At 41.8% G+C, this 21,287-nt stretch overlaps 1 protein-coding gene across 11 annotated transcripts in view; it reads right to left on the bottom strand.

Annotated features, from left to right (window-relative positions):
- SLC44A3 (solute carrier family 44 member 3) overlaps nucleotides 1-21,287 on the bottom strand; it is a 334,651-nt gene that overhangs the window by 39,948 nt on the left and 273,416 nt on the right. For all 11 annotated transcript variants that reach the window (XR_015254888.1, XR_015254889.1, XM_086717625.1 and 8 more), the window contains 3 exons: nucleotides 17,268-17,433; nucleotides 7,773-7,929; nucleotides 4,487-4,570 (listed from right to left, as the gene is read on the bottom strand). Coding sequence is in view for 9 of the 11 variants with exons in the window: in XM_086717625.1 (XP_086573751.1) it covers nucleotides 4,487-4,570; nucleotides 7,773-7,929; nucleotides 17,268-17,433 (407 nt within the window). In the remaining 2 variants the exon portion in view is untranslated. The remainder of the gene's footprint in view (nucleotides 1-4,486; nucleotides 4,571-7,772; nucleotides 7,930-17,267; nucleotides 17,434-21,287) is intronic.

Raw genomic sequence — 21,287 nt, 5'->3', positions numbered from 1 at the left:
AATTTTAGTTCATAAATAGCACACTTTAGTAAAGCTTTAGTAACACACTATGTACTTGGCTGATTGGTTAATAGCTCTTTGTTGTATGTGACAAGGAAAACCCATGAAATTTTGCCATTTGCCTACAAGAATTGAAGACAGAACATTCTGGAATGTTGCAGGTCTGGTTGCAAACATCAGGAAGAGTCTTGTGGCCTACGAGTAGGTTTCAAACTTAGAGGAACACTGATCTAAAACTACCATCAGCGCTGGGATAGACATTCGTGTCATCAATGGACAAGAGATGTACACTCAGAGACACATTTCCATAAGGAACTGTGTGGACACCATAAGAAATAAGAGGTGTGTCTGCCATTGGGTTAGCTTGCAGAGCCCCACAGGGGAACTTCTCAGTCAGGCTCCTGGAAAGTGCTGGAAGGGAGGGGGAGGCTACAGGATCTGCTCCACTGGAAATCTCTGAGAACAGCCAGTCCATCCTCTCAGAAACTTTGACACTCGACTTGTCAGAGGGGAGGAGGTGGGCCCTGACAAGCCTTTTCTGGATCTATAATTGCATGATTCATCCTTCACCCTTTTCAATTTTTCTTGTCCTCCACCAAAATCTGCCCTGTAAACGATCTGCTCAACTGCCAGAAAACTGACTGGTTTGGACCCTGGCTTGGACAGGCACCGGAGAGATCTACCACAGACAGGAGCTGTGACTCCCTCCTCTTGTTTAAAAATGCACAGTGGCGGGGCACCTGGGTGGCTCAGTTGGTTAAGTGTCCAACTCTTGGTTTTGGCTCAGGTTGTGACCTCACGGTTTATGAGTTCGAGCCCCGCGCCGGGCTCTGTGTTGACAATGCAGAGCCTGCTTGGGATTCATTCTCTCTCTCTCCCTCCCTCTCTCTCTCTCTCTGCCCCTCCCCTGTTCCCTCTATCACTCTTTCTCAAAATAAATAAATAAACTTAAAAAAAATGCATGGTGGTTAAGGGCTTGGGTCCCAGAGACAAAATAGATACGGATTTAAATCCTAGTTCTACTAGCTATATGCCCTCTCAAGCCTTAGTTTCCTTATCTATACATTGGAGGTACTATCTCAGAGGGCTGTGGTGAAAACGAACAACAATGGACATGAATGCAGGAAGATTACTTAGCTTACAGCTGTCAGCAGAGTGAGTGCTAAAAGCCCACTGCTCCTGCTGCTGTTACTAGCCGCTGACCTCCAGCGGGTGCTCTGTGCTCTATGGCAAACGCGACGTATTCTGAGACACCTCTCCTAACCACCGAGATTCTCCTTTCCTCAACTTCCATTGTCCCCATTCCAACATTTCAACACGCACTTCTCCGCACAGTTATGTAAAGATCTCATGCAAATGCCTCGTACTGTTTCCCCGTCCCTCAAACTAGCTTGTCAGCTCCTGGGAGGCCTGGCTTTGCTGTATATTGGTTTTCACCACAGTCCCCTTCCCCTTGATGCTGGGGTTCAAGTGGTTCGAATACACCACAAACAAGCAAATAAGTTGTTGGATAAATAAACGGGCGAAGCGCACACGTGTAATTTTTTCAGGTATGCACATATTTGGCATTTACAACACAGAGAGACAAGTAATGAGAAACGATGAGATGTGGGGTTTCATCTCCCAGTGTGCAAGTGAATTACCGCCCAGCCACAGGCTGGGTGTCTATAAAATGCAGCAACTACCACCTGCCACCCTCCCGGGGCTGGTGAAAATGGATTGGGCTTCTGAGCAGCAGCGGTGGAACACAACCAGCTCCTTGATGTTAAGTAAAGAAGAGTATCTGGGTTCTGATGCAAACAAATGGGGCTCATTCTCTTTTAGCCTTTCCCAGCTCTGACTGCACAAAACAAGGCAAATAAAATAGGTCTCAGCTCTCCAGAGAAATATTCTGGTAGCTCATGACAGTGCCAGGATATTTTTCAAAAGGCAAATCTAAATTCTTTCTCACTTTAGCCTCCCTTTCCTTCGTCTCCTGCCTAAGGAGATCACAACTCTGACCACCATTATACAGTAACTAGCTTTATTCTTAAAATCTTTATTTTACTCTGCTTTCTAGTTGTTGATTTGTTTTTTTAAAAGTTTATCTATTTCAAGAGTGAGAGAGTAGGGGAGAGGCAGAGAAAGAAAGAAAGTGAGAGAGAGAAAGTGGAAGAGGGGCAGAGAGAGACAAAGAGAGAGAATCCCAAGCAGGCTCTGCCCTGTCAATGCAGAGCCTGAGTCAGGGCTCAGTCTCATGAACCATGAGATCATGACTTGAGCCAAAATCAAGAGTCGGATGCTTAACCAAGTGAGCCACCCAGGCGCCCCTCGGTAGTTGATTCAGACCAGAGGTGACTGTTCCCTCCCTATCAGTATTCACATCAATTCTTCCTCTTCCTTCTCCATGCTGCCTCCTTTTTCTCCATCTCCTAAATCTCAGGCCTCCCAGCGATGACTGTGTTAGCTGGACCTGCCTGGTCACGTAGGAGCCACCCCAAGTGAACGATGTTCTGACAGCTGGCTTAGGCCAAGGCCTACTGCACCAGCACCGTGATCAGAATCTGAAGGATCTATCCTTGTTTGCAACACTGATTCACCACGAACGGGATCAAGGCTAGTTGAGCTTTTTCGTGACTCAGACAATCACTGTCATTGTACATCTGTTACAGGGTCTCTCACCTTCATAATGGTAACTATAGTGTGGCTAACACCAGTGCTACTTATGATCTTGGGAACATTTTGAACTCCCAAGGGAAAGGGTATCGGGTTAATATGAGGTGGTGAAATTTCAGAATGCAGAACATATGTCCCTTAGGATAACAAGGCAGAGGAAATAAACATAAACATAACACAGGACAGTGGTTCACAAATGTATCTTAGCAGTAGAGCCCTGTCCTCAAATGAAACCTTCAGTGGAATCCCACTACTGGCTCAGATAAGTTCTGTTTGGAAGGCAGGGTAAGGTGGTGCAGGTATGGGACCGAGCCTACCTTTCTTTCTCCTCAGCCCTTTCCCTCCTCTCCTGAAGTGCTGGTTCCTACAGCATCCACAAGGAGCCCCTAGGCTTCCATGAGTGAAGGAGGGACAGGGAAAGAACATGAATTTACATATATAGTGACAGGCCTTGTAGGACCATGTGGACAACATAGATATCTGCATATCAATGGTCCCATTGCTTTTGTCTTTCTAGTTTATGTGTTTCTTAGCCTGGATTTTCATGTATATATTTTATTACAATTGGTATATTTTTATAACACATCTCAAAATCTTTGCAGAGTAAGTCGGTGTCGGGATATGTGCACACAGTTCTAGGAAGAGGGAGGCTAGAATATTACATCCATGACAAGACATTCACAGGATTTGGTTTCACTTGCTATACAACCCACCATTCTGAAAGGTGCTGTTTCGTATTTTACTGTGTTTTATACATGCTGGCTGAGAGCAAACCAAATGAAAACTAAATACAATCTAAGATGAACTCTAAAATTCTTAACAGCCTTAAAAATAGAGCTTTACTATAAGAAGATTACACTTTCCCCTGAACAATGAAAGGTATTCTCAATACCACTTGTAACAAGACATTAAACATGGATGGTCTAATTAATTAGTCCCTTTAGTTCTGCTGTTATATTTATTGGGAAGAGGGGCAATATTAAGGAATACTTTGCTAAGTGAGATTTCTGTGGACTTTTAAATTATAAAACAGTCTGCTGACTTAGAAAAATACTGCTTTGTGTAAATCTAAGGGCTATTAATTTCCTAAATTATCTACAGAAAAACTTAACATATATTTAAATTTCTATCAATTTGAAAGACTCGAGAAAAAAAGTTGAAATTCAAACAATTGCAGTATATAACTTTTCTGATTTTTAAAGGAATATTTATAGCTTGAAAGGGAAAAGCTGGTGAAATATATAAAAATCAGAGAGGCAATTCTTTTCCTATTTTAGGAAAATTATAGTTCTTGAAGAAGACATTGAAAATTAGCTCTCAGTTGACACATACTCATTATGTTGGAATTTCTAAAGGCTCCTCCCCTTTTTATTTCTGAGAAGAGAAACACATCTCTTTCAGAATGTGAAGAATGGCTTTAATGACCTAAGATTCTAAGGTAACGATCTATAATCTACAGCCCAGGAACCAGATCCACCAGACAGCCTGCTTTCAAGAATAACTTTCATATTTTCAAAACTGTTGAAAAAAAAATCAAAAGAAGAATAACATTTCTTGACATGTGAAAATTACATGAAATTCACATTTCAGTGTCCATGAATAAAGTTTTTTGGAACGCAGTCATACCCATTCATTTGCATATTGTCTACGGCTGCCTTCCTACTACCACGGCAGAATTGAGTAGTGGCAACCAAGACTGAATGGCCCGAAAGCCTAAAATATTTATACAGTCTGGCCTTTTACAGAAAAATTTGCTAACCCCTGACCTAAGAGATGGAGTCCACTCGAGGGCCCCTCTGTGTGTCCCCGGGATATGTGGTAGGGTGCGTACCTGGTTGAGATGGCATAGGCATTTGTCAAGACACCAGAAACAGCAGAAGCAGCATCTGAACATGTGCGTCGACCATGCATTATGCTGGTGGGACCGGGATCAAAACCAAATGAACAGTCAGAAACACAGGAAAGAAGCAAGCAGGCAGTTTCTGCAGACACACAGTATGTTTCTATTTGAGATTTATGCACCTGGGGAAGCACGGTAGCAATTTTCTCTCAGTGCGGGAGAAGTCCTTCTATTCTACATATGCTACTAATTATTACCATTATTATCACTGATGAGTGAAGTGTCTCTCCTGTGGGCTTACCTTGTTGTGATTGCTGTTGACCTCAGCAAAAATGGATATGGGTTAGTTTATATTTACTAGCAAAGGTAAACTGAGCCTTCTGGTTCTAGTAAGAAACAAAAAAATCTCTTTGCGTCTTCCCCTGAGTGTCATCAATTAAACTTTGCTTTTTCAAACCAGTTTGTATTCACGAAAAATTCATGTCCAAAGACAATAAAACCATGCATTGTAAATACTAGTTATGTGCCCGTTAAAAAAAAAAAAAAAAAGAAAGAAAAAGAATCAAGTTTTTCTGCAAAAAAAAAAAAAAAAAATCCTATACTGAGACTTTCAGGGCTAAATTTCAAGGCACAAATTAGTCCTCTGAAATATAATTTGGACATGTGTATAACTCAAGAGTGAATAATTTAATAAAACTCATGGAGGAGGGGTAATTCAATGTGTCCCACCCACTTCCCAGATTAAAAAAAAAAAAAAAATCCCTGTAAACAATCCTGAAATAGTGCTCTCTGAGGACCCCAGGAGTCACTCAACCTTATATGGACATTTTCTTGTCCCAGTGTTACTTCAATTGGATGAAACTTTATCTGGATACTTTTCAGCCTGGCTGTGGTTGTGAATGAGCCATTTCACGTAGGGAAGATCACACAGTGGCTGTATGAAGTGTTTAAATTGTAGACACGGTACGGAGCTGTACTGCTGAGGAAAAGTGTATCTTTTTAACCTAAGACAGGACACATTTCTACAGTAGTGACATCACTGAAGGGGAGTTTGGCCCATTGATCCTTTTGGGATCTCAGGAGTGATAATCTTCGGACCTTTGCCAAAGTGACCAATTCACTGACTTCTCTTTTACATTTAGGGAAGGCTGCTGCCCCAGAGTTTAAGGTGTCTAGCTCTAGGAAGGATGGTAAGGTCCCCTACTGCTCAATAATTTGTGATTATCTATTGCTGATGCATACAATAAATATATTTAAAATTAAAAAAAAAAACTATTTTGTCCTTCAAAAAAACCCTTCTTGAGATTGAAGGATCAATTGGAAAATGCAGGAACCAGAGTAGTTAGATTTGGCTTGCAAGTGGAATGCCTCTTCAAGTGACCAAAACGCATATATATTTTTATCACTTGAAATTTAGCCCTGAAAACCTCACTATAGGATTTCCAAAAAGTTACACTTATTTTCTATTTTTTAAAGTTTATTTACTTATTTTTGAGGTTGGGGGGCAGGGGCAGAGAGAGAGGGGGAAAGATAATCCCAAGCAGGCTCTGAGCTGTCAGCACAGAGCCCAACCGGGGGTTCCAACCCACTAACCATGAGATCATGACCTGAGCCAAAATCAAGAGTCGGGTAGTCAACCGACTGAGCCACCCAGGCACCCCAGACTTGATTCTTTTTTAATTTGGGTACATAATTAGTATCTACAATGTAATCTTTCAATAGAAATACAAGAAAATACTCTATGATCAGGGCAGCTTCTTCACGTGCACTTCATGATGAGGAAGCTAGATAATTTTATGTGAAATTCAATCAATTATTCCTAATTGATAAGCTAATCTTAAGTCTTGATTATGGACTTAAAAATATCAAACAATTTAAAATATAATAAAAAATCTCCCTAATTTACCAAGGACACATAGTTATACCCAAAAGGTTAGAATTAGGTAAACTTGTGAAACTCTGACCAAGTCACAAGCACGGAGGTGGGGATGGGGAGAGATTAACATTGTGTGAGAACGGAAAAGTTGGGAAAAGTCCAACCCTCCCTTGTTTGGCAGGCCAGAAATACCATGAGAACAGCTGTTTTCCTGGTGTTCTGGTTTCCACTGGCATTCATAACCAAATGTGCATGGAAATAAAAACCAGGGAGGAGAAAAACCCCCAGGCACAAAAGCCCTACAGTTTTCGGTCTTTTGAGCTGAGATTTAGGTCAACTTGTCCATTTCTCATTCTTTAGGACGTTTTCTCTCTCTCTCCCTCTCTCTCTCCCACACACAGCTCTCTCACACACTCTTAACACACATTCTCTCACAACTCTCTCACACACACTCTAACACAATCACACAGCTCTCTCACACACTCTCTTAAGCACTCTCACACACTCTTACACACATTCTCTCCCAACTCTTTCCCACACACATTCTCTCACACATATTCTCACACATGTGTTCTCTCACACACAGACTCTCTCACACACATATCCTCTCTCTTATATTCTTTCACAACTCTCTTACACACTCTGACACACTCACACATGCTCTCACACATTCTCTCTTACACACATTCTCTCACAACTCTCTCTCTCACACACACACACAGCTCCCTCTCTCACACACACACACACACACACACACACAGCTCCCTCTGTCCCTCATATACACACAGGTCACTTCCCATGACACCTCTAAAAAACAAAGGAGTAAGGAATATTTTACATTAAAACAGAAACAAATATTATTCCTATCTTGTAGTATTTTTTCTTATTCAAACAAAAAGCATGATATTTAATATTTAATATATTTAAATGTATTCAAATAATATGTTTAGTATGTTTAATATTTAATATATTTAAATATATTTAAATAATATATAATATATATTTAATATATATATACTAATATATATACAAATATTTAATATTTAAACAAAAAGCATGCCCACAAAAAAGTGTGTGAATTTCATGTGAAAATTCCTCCCATTTGTTCAGCATTTATGTGAGAAGGAAAACCAGCTAAGGCAGGACTCCCTCCCCACCCCACCTCTGCCAGTTTGTTGGCAAAAAAACCCCAACAAACAAAACCATAAACAAAACAGAGGCTGGGAACCAAAAGGTTGCTAGGGGCTGGGTAAGGGATGGGAGCTCAAGAACACTGGAGCCTGCTGAATGGCCACTGTCACAGGTTCACATTCCTGTCCAGGGACCTGCTGTAGTTTTCCAGTGACTAACTTTTCTGCAAGTCAAACACCCCGTGCAATATGCATGACTGAGCTGCCTTACCTTGTCTTTCAGAGTGTTGTAAATGTACTTGAGGATGGTTCTTGGAATCCTTGCCACAGTGATTAAAAATGACCCTTTTATGGCTGTTCCTTGATGGTAGCAGAAAAGAGTGGAGAGAGACCAAAGGATTGGGCGATCAGGAGGGTCATTTTTATTTCTGGGAACAGGGGAAAAAAGGCGACATTTAAAAAACACCATTTAAAACTTCTCTCTGGTTCAAATCATCAATGGTACTAACATTTATAAAGCAGTAATGCAATAAGCATTTGGCAAAACTTTTATACTCCTTGGTAGCTAAGGTTAAATTCTTTCTTGGACTGACTCCTTTTCATGGCACTCAATGCTACAAACAAACAGAACAGAAAATTAAAAAAAAAAAAAAAGTACTGATGAGTTAAAATAAACGTTTCCCTCTTTACAACACCTCCCCCTCCACCAATTCTTTAAGTCACCCTATAAATCTCATTTTCAGAAGCTTGATGATATAATAATTTCCAAGGTTTCAATTACATGTGTAAATACTGCCAGCATTAGCTTAGTGATTAAAATCACCACCAGAATCACATGACCAGGAAAGGCAGCCACAGAGACACCAGTGAGCTCCAGCTTAATGTTAAGGGATAGAAAATTCTGGCTTCTGCACAGCTCTAGGCTCCTAAAATCCAGCTGATTTCTGCTCTGCTCTTTAAAGGTCACTTCAGTGTGAATCATTTGTGGAACTTGTCATGACACAGCAAACAAGAATGCAAAAGTCAGTTTCACAGGCAGGGGCGGGGGCGGGGGGAGAAAAAACTGAAAACGAACAGAACGGCACAGCCTTCACTCTACCCCAAACCTGAAAGATAAAACAAAGGAGGGAGGGCTGGTGCAACCCCTCCCCTGACCCTCTGAATTCCCGCTGGTGCCAGTTCTAGAAAATGAGGCTCTTTCCGAGAAGCCACCTCTCGGATTCCAAGTGAAGCTTGGTTTCTTCATAATGGATTATTCTACAACTTGCTCCGGTTGCTAATAAGTCACGATGAATTAAGGTTTTGACAACAGCCTAGGTTTTGAGGGAGAAAAGGAATACGGCCAGAAATGTCTCAAGTGTTGGCAATGGCTGTATTTTGCTGTTACTGAAATCATCCAGGAAGGAAAAGAGAACGTGCAAAGTAATACTGGGAGCGGAGGAACTGTAATCCAATCATCCCACAAAAAGGGTGATGTGTGTTTCAATTCAATATTACTGAAAATAGGAAATACCAAGGAAGCTATTGCTGATACGAATTCATTTTGATCTGATAAACTAGGAGACTAATACAGGCCAGGAAAATCTGACACATTTTTTCCCTTTCCTCAGCTTTTTTTTTTTTTTTTTTTAAAGGAAGAATGTTTACTTTTCCATTTAGGAGATTTATGTGCCTCAGAACTCGTTATCGTGCTCAAGAGAGGGTGCAGTGACAAGAGGACAACACCTGCTTTCCATCTGGTGGGGAAACAAATGATGTGTAGGCCACTGTGAATGGAGGCTTTGGAGTCTGGTCCCCCAGGTTTTGAAGTCTGGGGTTGAGCATCATCTTGCTGAGAAGGTTTAGCGGGGACGAGATTAACCATTTCAGGCGGAGTGACTGCTGTGGTCCATGACACATCCTGGCTATCATGCCAGGCTCTCCGGAGCTTGGTTGGAAGAAGATGCAGAAGTTCCAGAAGCTGGGTTATCATGTGATGAGAGAGACAACTTTAAAAGGCGGCCCTTTACACTTAGGCCGGCTCGTGGAGCCAGGAGTCATTCAAGACCTGCCCCCACCCTCCCAAATTAGAAACGAGCCTACAGAAAAGGGTTAAATGAGTGGAGTGTCTTTGAGACTCCCACATTCTCTTCTTAGACCTTTCTCCATGTTCAAAGGTAACATCACCCTGTTATCCCTCCCTGCTGTGTTTCTGCCTGGGGCCTTTGTCTCATTTACAATCAGCAAAGCCCGTCCCCAGAAGGAGTAACAGAGTGTATCTGGTGGGACTTACAATAATACTTATCTCTGAATTTCGTTGTATTTGGAGCACTGGCTTGTGGAATGGCAATGGTGGCAATGCAGTGCTGGGCGTATTGGGCCACCCAGCGGTGAGCCATGAGGAAGCTGGGGCCTCCTGTCAGGCCTACCTTCCGTCTTTAGAGCCTGCTCCGTGTGGAGCCCCCGCCACCCCAATTCTGGGGGCGTGGCATGAGAAAGACCTGGGTAGCAGGAGAGGGTAGAGGACTCCAGGATGTGCCCCACAAGCCCAGCTTCTCCCTTCTTTTAAACTTGTGGCTGTCCTGAGTGCGAAAGGTGCCCGGCCCCATGCAAGGGAGCCAGAGCCCCAGCACACAGCAGCAACTCAAGTCGCTGGGCAGAGGCTAATGGTCCCATCCACCCAAGTCCTGTAGCAGCTTCGGGTCATGATACACAAGCACTGTACTGCAACTACCAGTCCTGCGGACAACAGAGCAGAAGGCCAAGCCGGCAACTTCGGGGCGCTAGAGGCAAGTCTGAGCTCTACTTAGATGCAGCCTCGTGGTGCGAACTCTTCAATAGGATGGGAAATGAATTTTGTGCCAAGGCTCCTGGACAAGGACAGACATGAATGGGAGGGATGACCTCCAATGTAAATCGGTCCCAAGCAAAGGAGCACAGTGTGGTCCCTGAAGAGACCCTCTTTTCCTGATGTTTCTTGCAGCAACATCCCTGCAAGGCTCATGTTTCCAATTCTACGGAAAAAGGAAATTGTCTTTACTATGAAGAACAGGATTCTGTAGCTGTCCTCATCAACTCCTGTTAGGATTAGGAAATCTGTCTCCTAGCTAAATTCTACAGGCTCATCTGTTAGCCCATTTCCCTCACTTCCTTCTCAGTGAATCGAGAGCAGCTGGAAACCATCTTTTGTGTATTTGAAAGTGATGAAGACGTCATGCCTCAAGCGTCCCTTCTCCAAATTGCACGGTCCTAGTTCCTTCTATCACATCTCCAGCCACATCTTTATGGCTCTCCCTTGACCCCTCTTCAAGCAAATGGTTGTAAAAGAGAAATTTTACAGGTTGCCATATCCTGATACTTGATGGTGCTTGTATGAACTCGTCAGCTCTCTTACTGCTTAAATGAATGACAGAGCTGAATGCATTCTGGCTATATTTACTCCTTACCCTGAGTGCAGGCTAAAATGAGATATTGGCAACCTTGAGATAAAGAAAAACCTTATTTCAAAATTAGACACAAAGCAAAAAAGACAGTGGAACTCTTTAATAAAGAAACAGTGCTTAAATCAGTCAGCATGCATTTTATTTTTATCAAAGTAATATATCAAATATTTTTTTTTGAGAGAGCGAGAGAGCGAGCATGTGCAGGGGAAGGGCAGAGGTAGAGAGAGAATCTTAAGCAGGCTCTACAACAGACATGGGGCTCGACCTCATGACTGTGAGATCGTGACATGAGCCAAAATCAAGAGTCAGACACTTAACTGACAGAGCCACCCAGGTGCCCCAGAGTAATACATGAACTATCTTAAGTGAAATAGCATGAGGCTAAGCAGGAAAGATAGCAATTTGCTTTCCCCACTGCTAGTTTTCTTCCCCAGAGGTAACATCCTAGCTATTTCTTCTGAAACCCTCCCCTTATGCTTCCCAATTACATTCTTCCTGCCAGGTCTTATTTTTTCAGCCTCTTATATTGTCTACTGACTTCTCACTTTGAAAGATGTTTGTTGATTGTTTCTCTTATACAACCTAAACATCTTCCCATTTGCCCCTTCTCAATATAATTATATTGAAGTTTTTAGGGTTTTCCCCCCCAGCTTTATTGAGATATAACTGACAGATGACATTGTGCAAATTTAAGGTGTGCGGTGTTTGATCTTATACTTACACACAGCAACATGAGTACCAACACAGCAGTAGCTAACACCCCCATTATGTCGTATAATTACATTCTTTATTGTGGTAAAAACATTTAAGTTCTACTCTCTTAGCAATTTTCTCTGCGCTATCAGCACAGAGCCTGATGCAGGGCTCGAACTCACAAGTGGTGAGATCATGCCCTGAGCCAAAGTCTGACACTTAACTGACTGAGCCACCCAGGCACTCCTCTTAGCAATTTTCAAGTATATGATACAGTCTTATTAACTATTATTACCACGCTGGACATTAGATCCCTAGAACTTATTCATCCTAACTTGAAGTTTATGCCCTTTAATCAACATCTGCCCATTTCCCCCAGCTGTACCAACACGTGTTAGTCACCACTCTGTTTCTGTTTCTCCGTTTCGCTTTTTAAGATTCTGCACATAAACGAGATCATATGGTGTTTGTCTTTCTCTGACTTATTTCACTTATTAGCATGATGCCCTCAAGAGCCAATATTTTCACAAATGGCAAGATTCTCTTCTTTCTCATGACTGAATAAAATTCCATTGTGTGTATACACCACATCTTTATCCATTCATCTGTTGATTAACATCTGGGTTGTTTCCATAGCTTGGCATTGTGAATAAAACTGCAATAAACACGGGAGTGCAAATATCTCTTTGAGATCCTATTTTCATTTCCTTTGGATATATACCCAGAAGTGGGATTGCAGGATCATATGGTAGTTCTATTTTTAATTTCTGAGGAAACTCCATACTGGTTTTTCCATAGTGGCTGTACCAATTTACATTCCCACCAACAGTGCACAAGGGCTCCCTTTCTCCACATCCTTGCCAACACTCTTATCTCTTCTCTTTTTGATGACAGCCATTCTAACAGGTGTGAGGTGATATCTCCCTGTGGTTTGGATTTGCATTTCCCTGATGATTAGTGATGCTGAACACCTTTTCATGTACTTGTTTGTCATTTATATGTCTTCTTTGGAAAGATATCTATTCAGTTCATTTGTCCAGTTTTTAACCGGATTTTTGTTGTTGTTGTTATTATTGAATTATATGAGTTCTTCATATATTTTGGATAGTAACTTCTCATGAAATATTTGATGTGCAAATGTTTTTTCCCTTTTCATTTTATTATTTTTTTCACTGTGCAGAGTTTTTTAGTTTGATGTAGTCTCACTTTTTTTTTTGTAGTTTTTGCTTTTGTTGCTATGCTTTTGTGTCATATTCAAAAAAACATTGCTAAGGCCAATGTCAAGGAGCTTTGTCCCTGTTTTCTTTAGGAGCTTTATGGTTTCAGTTCCTATGTTTAAGTCTTTAAACCATTTCAAATTAATTTTTTGTGATATAAGATAGGGGTGTAATTTCATTCGTCTATAGTTACTAGTTTTCCCAACACCTATTAAAGAGACTATCCTTTTCCCTTTCTGGGCTCTTGATTCTGTTCCACTGATCTATATGTGTCATTTTCATGACAGTGCCACACTGTTTTGATTACTATAGCTTTGAAGCATAATTTGAAATCAAGAAGTGTGATGCCTCCAGGTTTGTTCTTCTTTCTCATGACTGCTTTGGCTATTCAGGATCTTTTAATACCACACACGTTTTAGAATTGCTTTCTTTTTCCTGTGAAAAATGACATTGGAATTTTGATAGGAAATGCATTGACTCTATATATGGCTTTGGACAGTATGAACATTTTAACATGAAATGTCTATTTGTGTATTCTTCAATTTCCTTCATCAAAATTTTACGGTTTTCAGGATACAGATTGTTTACTTCCTCGGTAAACTTATTCCTAAGTATCTTATTGTTCTTAATGCTATTGTGAATGAGATTGTTTTGTTTTTCCAATATGTTGTTAGAATACTGAAACACAACTGTTTTCTGCAATGTTGATTTTGTATCTTGCAATTTTCGTGAATCCAATGATTAGTTCTAACAGTTTTTTAGTGAAGTTTTTAGAATTTTTCTCCATATAAGACCATATCATCTGCAAACAAAGACAATTTTACCTCTTTCTCTGATTTAGATATCTTTTATTTCTTTTTGTTGCTCTGGCAAGGACTTCCAGTCCTATGTTGAATAGGAGTGGTGAGAGAGGGCACTTTTGTTCCTGATCTTAGAGAAAAAACTTTCAATCTTTTACCATTGAGTATGTTTTAGTTAAAATTTAGTGTTTACATTATCCATATATAAGATTCACAACTGATCTAAGTAGTATATTCTTTAAAAAAATTATATATTTATCTTTATTGACTTATAAACCAAGTACTGTATTCTGATTATAATTCCTTTCCTACGCAACTTTTGGGTTTTCCTGAAGTTAATAATTGTTTCACATTTTTTATTTTGTCTGGTTTCCCATTGGCTTTACTGAATGCTTCACCAAAGTGTAAATCTTTCCTCTGCATGTTCAAATACATCTGGTATTCTCTTAGTTTCTTTTTTCCCTTTTTTTCCTCCTTGGAGACATGCCTCCTGGAGTCCACTGCTCTCCTGCTTCTCCTTGGACTAGGTTTGTTTGTTTGTTTGTTTGTTTGTTTGTTTTTGAGAGAGTGCTCCTGGGCAAGCAAGCAAGGGAGGGGAAGAAAGAGACAGAGAATCTCAAGCATGCTCTCCACCCAGTGCAGAGCCTGATGCAGGGCTCGATCTCATAACGATGAGATCATGACCTGAGCCAAAATCCAGTCAGATGCTTAACTGACTGAGCTACCCAGTCACCCCATAGATGTTTTTTATACCTGCTACATAGCTACCCTTCTAGGATTTCCCTGTTCTTTTTTATGGTGTTGGAGCCCATTTCCTGAAACTCATGTTTTCCTCTCTGGTTTACTTGTCCATTTCAGAGCAGAACACGTTCTAAAAAAGGATATGGGGAGTGAAGTCTTTTGGGATGTTGCAGTCCTGAACATGACTTTATTCTCCTTTACCCTTGACTGACAGTATGAATAGGCATAGAATTCTAGATTGGGAAATAATCTCTCCTTGTTTGCTCCATTGTATTCCTGCTTCAGAGTTGCTGTTGAACATCAGACCCCATTCTAGTTCTTGATCCTTTGCCTGTGATCCAGTCTTCCCTTTAGAAACTTCTGGGATCTTCCCCTTTACTCATGTCCTCCAGCTCTGGGAAATTTTCTTTGATAATTTCCTCCCTTCTTTTTCCTTTGTTCTCTATTTCTGGAACTCGTATTAGTCAGATATTGGGTCTCCAAAATGTTTCCTCTAACTTTATTTATTTTCCTTTATTTTCCATTTGCTTTGTCCTTTTGCTGTACCTTCTGGAAAAATTATTTAATTTTATATTTTAATCCTTGAATAGAAAAATTTCACTTTTGCAATCATATTTTTAATTACTAAGAGGTATTTCATTCCTTTTTTTTGGTACTTATTTTATGGATGCAGTATTTCTTTGTTCTTTCTGAGAATATTATTAGTTCATTTTTTTTTGCAGTTTTTTTTCCTAGTGCCTGCTCTGTCTCCATTTTCCCTAATTCCCTCTGTTTGTTTTGTTCATTTCAAACTTTTTCGTTCACCAGAGGCTTTCTGTGAATGTTTAAGAATCACTGGCTACCAATCCATATTTAAGACTGAGGCCCTAAAGAAAGAATTGGAAGCTCTGTATGAGGGGTGACAGTTGCCTGGTGAGTTTCACTGTCTGGTTCAGTCAGGGAATCATTTCACTGAGGGACTCCTCCCTCTGCCCCAACCAGGTTACCTGTAGGTCCTTACTTTGGGTTGGTAATTTCTCCAAAGAATCCTCTAATCTCTTGTGGGGGTGGGGGTGGAGGTGAGAGCAGGATATCAACCTGCTTGCTCTCAACATCCTAGGAGCTGAGCCATGGAATGCGTGTTGGTGGTGGCAGTGAGGGGGAGGGGGTCCTCACTATTCTTCACCAGGACCCCCCTTTCACTCATTCCCCCTTCTTTCAGTACACAGCCTCACCCCCAACCTCAGCTGTGCCAGATGCCCCAAGTCCAGACCCTTTCTGCTTTACCTCTCCAGAGAACAAAGCACCTGTCTTCTGCTGGTTTGGGGGAAGGGCCCTGGAGCCTAACTACTCTTTAGGAAGACCTGTAGCTAACCTTCAGAAGTACATTTCACACTTGAATTCCAGTTTTTTGACTGGAATTTTTGTGACTCAAGTCCGCCTGTATCTTATTTTCACCTCCTCACCCCAGAGACAGACCTTTTTAGGTTTATGCAATCGGTTCAGTCGCTACCCATCCATCCTCTCTCCAGCTTTCGTCATTTGGTTGGTGTTTCCTCTCTCTGTCATTTCCTACTGTCCTGGTGTGTTCGTGCCTCCTCTTTCATTCTTTCGGGTTTGGTGGGGAGGGGAGTGGGAGGAGGAGGAGGGGGAGGAGGGGTTAGGAGACACAGATATATGCTTCACTGGAAGTGTAAAGCGAAACCCTCATCGAAAATGATTTGGCTTTGTGCTTCTAAGATAACACAAAATCACTGCTATCAGACAGACATAAGTTACCTGCTGGCCAATGTGGTTAAAATAATCTTTGCTCCCATACTCAGGAGCAAGCGGCACATGCCACCCACCCCCAGGGGCGCAGAGGTTCTCAAGGCCAAGGGCTACAGCCCCTGTGTGCGTCCCACAGAGTCTGTAGGGACGAAGACTCCCAAACAGCACCCTCGTATTAACACCCACGGGGTTCCTTACTGTCGGGAGGTAATTGCTCACTGGGATGAATCATCCCTGGTTGACTTTCTTACCCCCATGAATACTCATGCTTATCTGCTCATTTGGTCTGAAAGATTAGAGGAGGATCAGCCCTATTGGGAGTAAACTTCCTGTTCTCAGTCCAACCCTGTCATTGTCCTGGCCTGCTCCACTTGCCTGTGGTTTTTTCTTTGCCCCATGGAGAGTCACACACAAAAATTTTTTTTGGGGGGGGGGTGGGGAGTCCTCAGTTATTTTGATGAGGTAATGGGGTGAAAACATTTAAATAAGTGTCACGGTGAACAAAGAAGTCATTAACTCACTAGTATTTAACTATATGAACACGAACTGTATTTTAGAGTTGTATACAATTTCCTTAGGATTAAAAATTATTTTCTGGGGTCCCCTGACCCCGGTTTGAGTCCTGTGCTGGGCTTTCTTCTGTCAGCGCAGAGTCCACTTTGGATCCTCTGTCTCCCTCTCTCTTTGCCCCGGCCCTGCACATGCGCCCTCTCTCTCTTTCTCTCAAAAATAAATAAACATTAAAACAGTTTTCCAAGAAGACATTCTCACTTAGCTAGGATAAAATAATGCTCGCAGAACTTACTGACATGTGTTCCAAATAGACCGGTAATTTTTTTTAAGTTTGAAGACAATGAGAATGAATATTTACCGAAGTCAACCTTTCCTTTCAGCTGTCTTTCAATTCTAAGTAGTTTGGTTATGCCCCTGCTTTGCTTCCTTCTGAATTTTCTAGCTCAAGGCAAAAGAGCTTGGAAATGTGACAAATTTAAGGTATACTATTTCTTTTCACTACCAAATAGGCATCCTGCTCCAATTTTTACCTTAGTTTTCTGCCAACTGCTTTTAAGACTCCAAAATATCTTTTGTGACACCCAACATGAAGCACATAGACAAATCAATAGGAGCCACACGCTAGACCTACCTGTTGAAATAGCAAGTAACAAGTGCGCCGGCTACAGTCATTTGCTGGCACGCAAGGATGAATTCGCTAGTCCAGATGAGGCCAATCAAATGGTACCACCACATATACCGAATGCCTAAAATAGGCTTATATTCCACTTGGCCACCTTCAATAACCTGTGCAGCTCCTAAAGTTTAAAACACAAACATGCTTTACACCAATGTTTTCCTAAGCACGGAAGATGATTCAACAGGCCACACTCCCTCATGGCTGGCTGTTGGCGTTATGTGAAACACAGATGCCAAAGTCAAGTTTGAAGCATCCGCCATAATTGAAGGTCTTCATAGCACAAACTAAAAAATGAGAACACACTTTTAACTTAGGAATAATATCCATAACAATATTTATAATGACTGAGGGGTGGGCGATTTGTGAGACACTTGACCTGTACGCAATGGTCATTTCACTTTGTAGATATGAAAACTGAGGTCTGGAAGAATCAAGAAACTTTCAGAAAGTCTCACTGCTCATGATTAGTGGAAGGAGCACATAAGCCCAGACACATTTGACTCTAAAACCCATGGTTTTTCTACCACACCACTTTGTGACACAAATAAAGCTTGTTAAATTTGGTGAAATCATACAAAGCCATTAGGACTATATTCTAGACCCCTGCTCCACCAAAAACATAGAGTTCCTAAAAGAGACAAGGTCTTCATTTTTCCAAGGGATTCACTTCAGGTTTCATTTCAAGGACTAACTCTTCTAACACATTTATAGTATCTATTGGAGGGGCGCCTGGGTGGCTCAGTTAAGTGTCTGACTTTGGCTCAGGTCATGACCTCACAGTTCATGAGTTTGAGTCTTGCATCAGGCTCTATGTTGACAGCTCAGAGCCTGGAGCCTGCTGCGAATTCTGTGTCTCCCCCTCTCTCTGTTCCTCCCCCACTCGCAGTCTCTTTCTCTCAAAAATAAATAAAGATTAAAAAAATAATAAAATATCTATTGGGTTTCCGTGTTAAACTTCTAGGTTCATATCTTGCCTTTATCCTTTCCTGGTTAGACTGGGGCAAGCTATTTAGTCTCCTTTGGGAGACTAAACTTCCTGCTGGTAGTTTAAATGAGATTACATGGTAAATGCTGAAGACAGGGCCTGGTCCATGGAAATTTCACTTTGTGAGTGGTCATGATTTTATTAAATTTCAGGAACTCAATACTGTATTAAATCAAGACCAGCATGGTAACCCCAACAATGCCCTGCCATTCCCATGGCTATACCCTGCTTTATTTGCCCTCATCTAAAGAAGCCCCTGAATTATACCCTGGAATTAGCCCTGCAATTCAATTCAGTTCAGTTTGGATTTAGTAAATCCAAATCCCAGCTCAGTGGCTATGCTTGATTTCTAGATGTTCTCCATTATGTATTTAAAATAAACTACTGTTAAGTAAGAGATAGGCACTTCAGTCTTTGGCAAAACCAACAACTTGGACAACATTTAAAGATAGTTTCAGATTTTCCTTCTTAGGTATAAATCGATTTTAGGTTCATAATTCACGTGTCTGTAGACATTCACAATAGGGTCTCTGCAAAGGAAGTGGGAGAAGATAACCATGCTGTAGCGCAATGTGATTCCACAGACGAAGGCTGGCCTTAGTTCCTTAGGCTCTGTGTTCTGCTGAACAAGAGTCACATTGTGAAAAAACAGTGGGGCAGCTTGATTTACAGAGAAGTTAATATTTGATTGAGCGCTGGGCTCTTTCTGCCTTAGAGGCAATTTCTGTTTCAGGTACAGCACTGATAAGTGTTTATGCTTTTCCAAAATAAGTGTGCCTCAGGAAAGCATTCCCAACGCTAAAGGAAGCAACCCCTCACCACTAACACACGGGCTTAGGTAGGTCAGGTCGATGGAGACTTGGAGAATCGCTCCAAAGAATATCAGAAGTGAGCAAGGTCAACCAACAAGCACACTGTATTTCCTGGGGATAGACTGTGGTTTCACAAGAACATGCCGACAGCGTGTCCTGTGGTTTGGGGGTGAACATTTCCATAGAATAGGAGGGATGCTTTCTTTGACAGATGAAAGGTAAATACAGAGGCCCGGGAGGCTAATGGGGGACGGTCTCTTCTTGGCTGCCTTGTGCCATCAAGAGCACAGTCATACATATTCCAGCTCGGCACACTGAGGGGCAAGAGTGAGTGGCTAAAGTAAGTCAAGGTTCACATAAGCCTTCAAATCCATGGCAGTCACCAAAGAAGCAGGATCTAGAAATTCTGGTCACTGCTGTCTTTAAATATCTTTGTCTAAACCATCTTCTGTTTGTTCCTCTGGTTCATTTATACCAGGCTGTTTACAGATTTTCCTTTAGGGCAGGGTTTCTCAACTTCTCAACATGCCAACTGACATTTCAGACCAGATAATCCTTTGTTGGAGGGGGGGAGGGGGTGGGCTGCCTGTGCACTGTAGGATATTTAGCATTATCCCTGGCCTCTACCCACTACGTGCCAGGAGCAACCTCCCTCCCCTCCTCTAGTTACAACAACCCGAAATGTCTCCAGACACTGCCAAATGCCACCTGGGGGATAAACCTGTTACTCAAGAAGCACAGTTTCAGGCAAACATTTTCTGAAGAATGAGGTGCTGTGGCTCCAGGGTGAAAGCCTAGCAACTAGTGGTTACAACCTGTGGGTGGGGCAGGCGTGTTTATGCGCACAAGACTGCCCTCTCCTGGATGACAGTGTCAGTGCAGGCAAGAGCCCCTCATCAAAGGAGGAGCGGCTTTGTGGATAAGGACTGTTAACAACATAGTCACTACAACGTGTAGCTAACACAGGCTAATGGGCACTGGACTTCAGATAGATCCCAAGATATTGTGGATCTCAAGAATAAAGGTGCAAAGGGTACTGAAATGGGAGAGGACTTGGTTCCAGTCTTGGCTGTGACACTTGTGATAAGCAACCTGGGCCCCTGTTCCCTCATTGTAAAGATAAAAAGGGTGGACAAGATGAACCCTGAGGCAGTGGTTATAGGCTTAGGCTTGAGTCACACAGGCTGAGATTTATATCTATCTCCGCACCACCCCTAATGACTGACCACGCTCAGGCAGAGGGGACCTTGTAACATCTGTCTCATCACGTGCAATCTGAAGACATTTATACCTACTCCTCATGTCCTTGGTGACCCTGTCCTGTCTTATGGCTCCGAGCGCCATGCATGCAGCTACTCTGAGGATTAAATGGGTAAGACACTTGAACAAATGAGTTCAAGACAGGTTAGCTGTAACTGAAATACAGGTAGACAGAATTCCAGTTCTGGACTTAACGTATATTTATTAAGTATCTACTATACGTTGGAATTATGCTAGACATCAGCAATTAAGGTGGGGGATGTGAAAGAAGCAAACAAGAAATCAGAAAGAAGATACCATCTGAGGGACTCTCAGGAACTCACATACTGCTTTATTGGTCTATTCACCTCTCCTTCTTCTGGACTGTTCCTAATTTCTCCTTCAACCTCTAAGGGTTTTTCCCCCCCCATTGTCACGTTCTCTCAATGATCTCACCTCTGGTTTCTCTGAGAAAATTGAAGCAATCAGAAAACCTCTGCCAGTACCTACCCCTGACATCTACCTGCCATCAGCATGAGCCCATTACCTGACCCCTACTTAATATGATAAATTGTCAGTGACCCTAAGGCTAACCTTTCCTCTGGATCTCCCTTCTCACCTACTGATGATAGCTATTCAGCAATATTCCCCTCTTTTTTCTTTCATCCAAGTATTCCTCTCAACCGAATCATTTTTAACCACTTCTCGTCTTTAACAAAACCTACTCTTGACTCTCCTCCAGCTTCCTTGCCATCTGTCTATTCCTCTTAATTTTTTAAAAATAGTTTATTTATTTTAAAATAATCTCTACACCCAATGTGGGGCTCAAACTCACAACCCCAAGATCACAAGTCACATGCTCTTCTGACTGAGCCAGCCAGGCACTCCTCTGCTCCTCTTTATGGCCCAATTCCTCAAGACTGCCTCTACTTACTC

Source organism: Puma concolor, chromosome C1, assembly GCF_028749965.1.
Source record: "Puma concolor isolate L17-30 chromosome C1, mPumCon1.1.hap2, whole genome shotgun sequence".
Lineage (NCBI taxonomy): Eukaryota > Metazoa > Chordata > Mammalia > Carnivora > Felidae > Puma > Puma concolor.
Note: the sequence above shows the minus strand (reverse complement) of the source record. Positions and strands in the feature narration are given on the sequence as shown.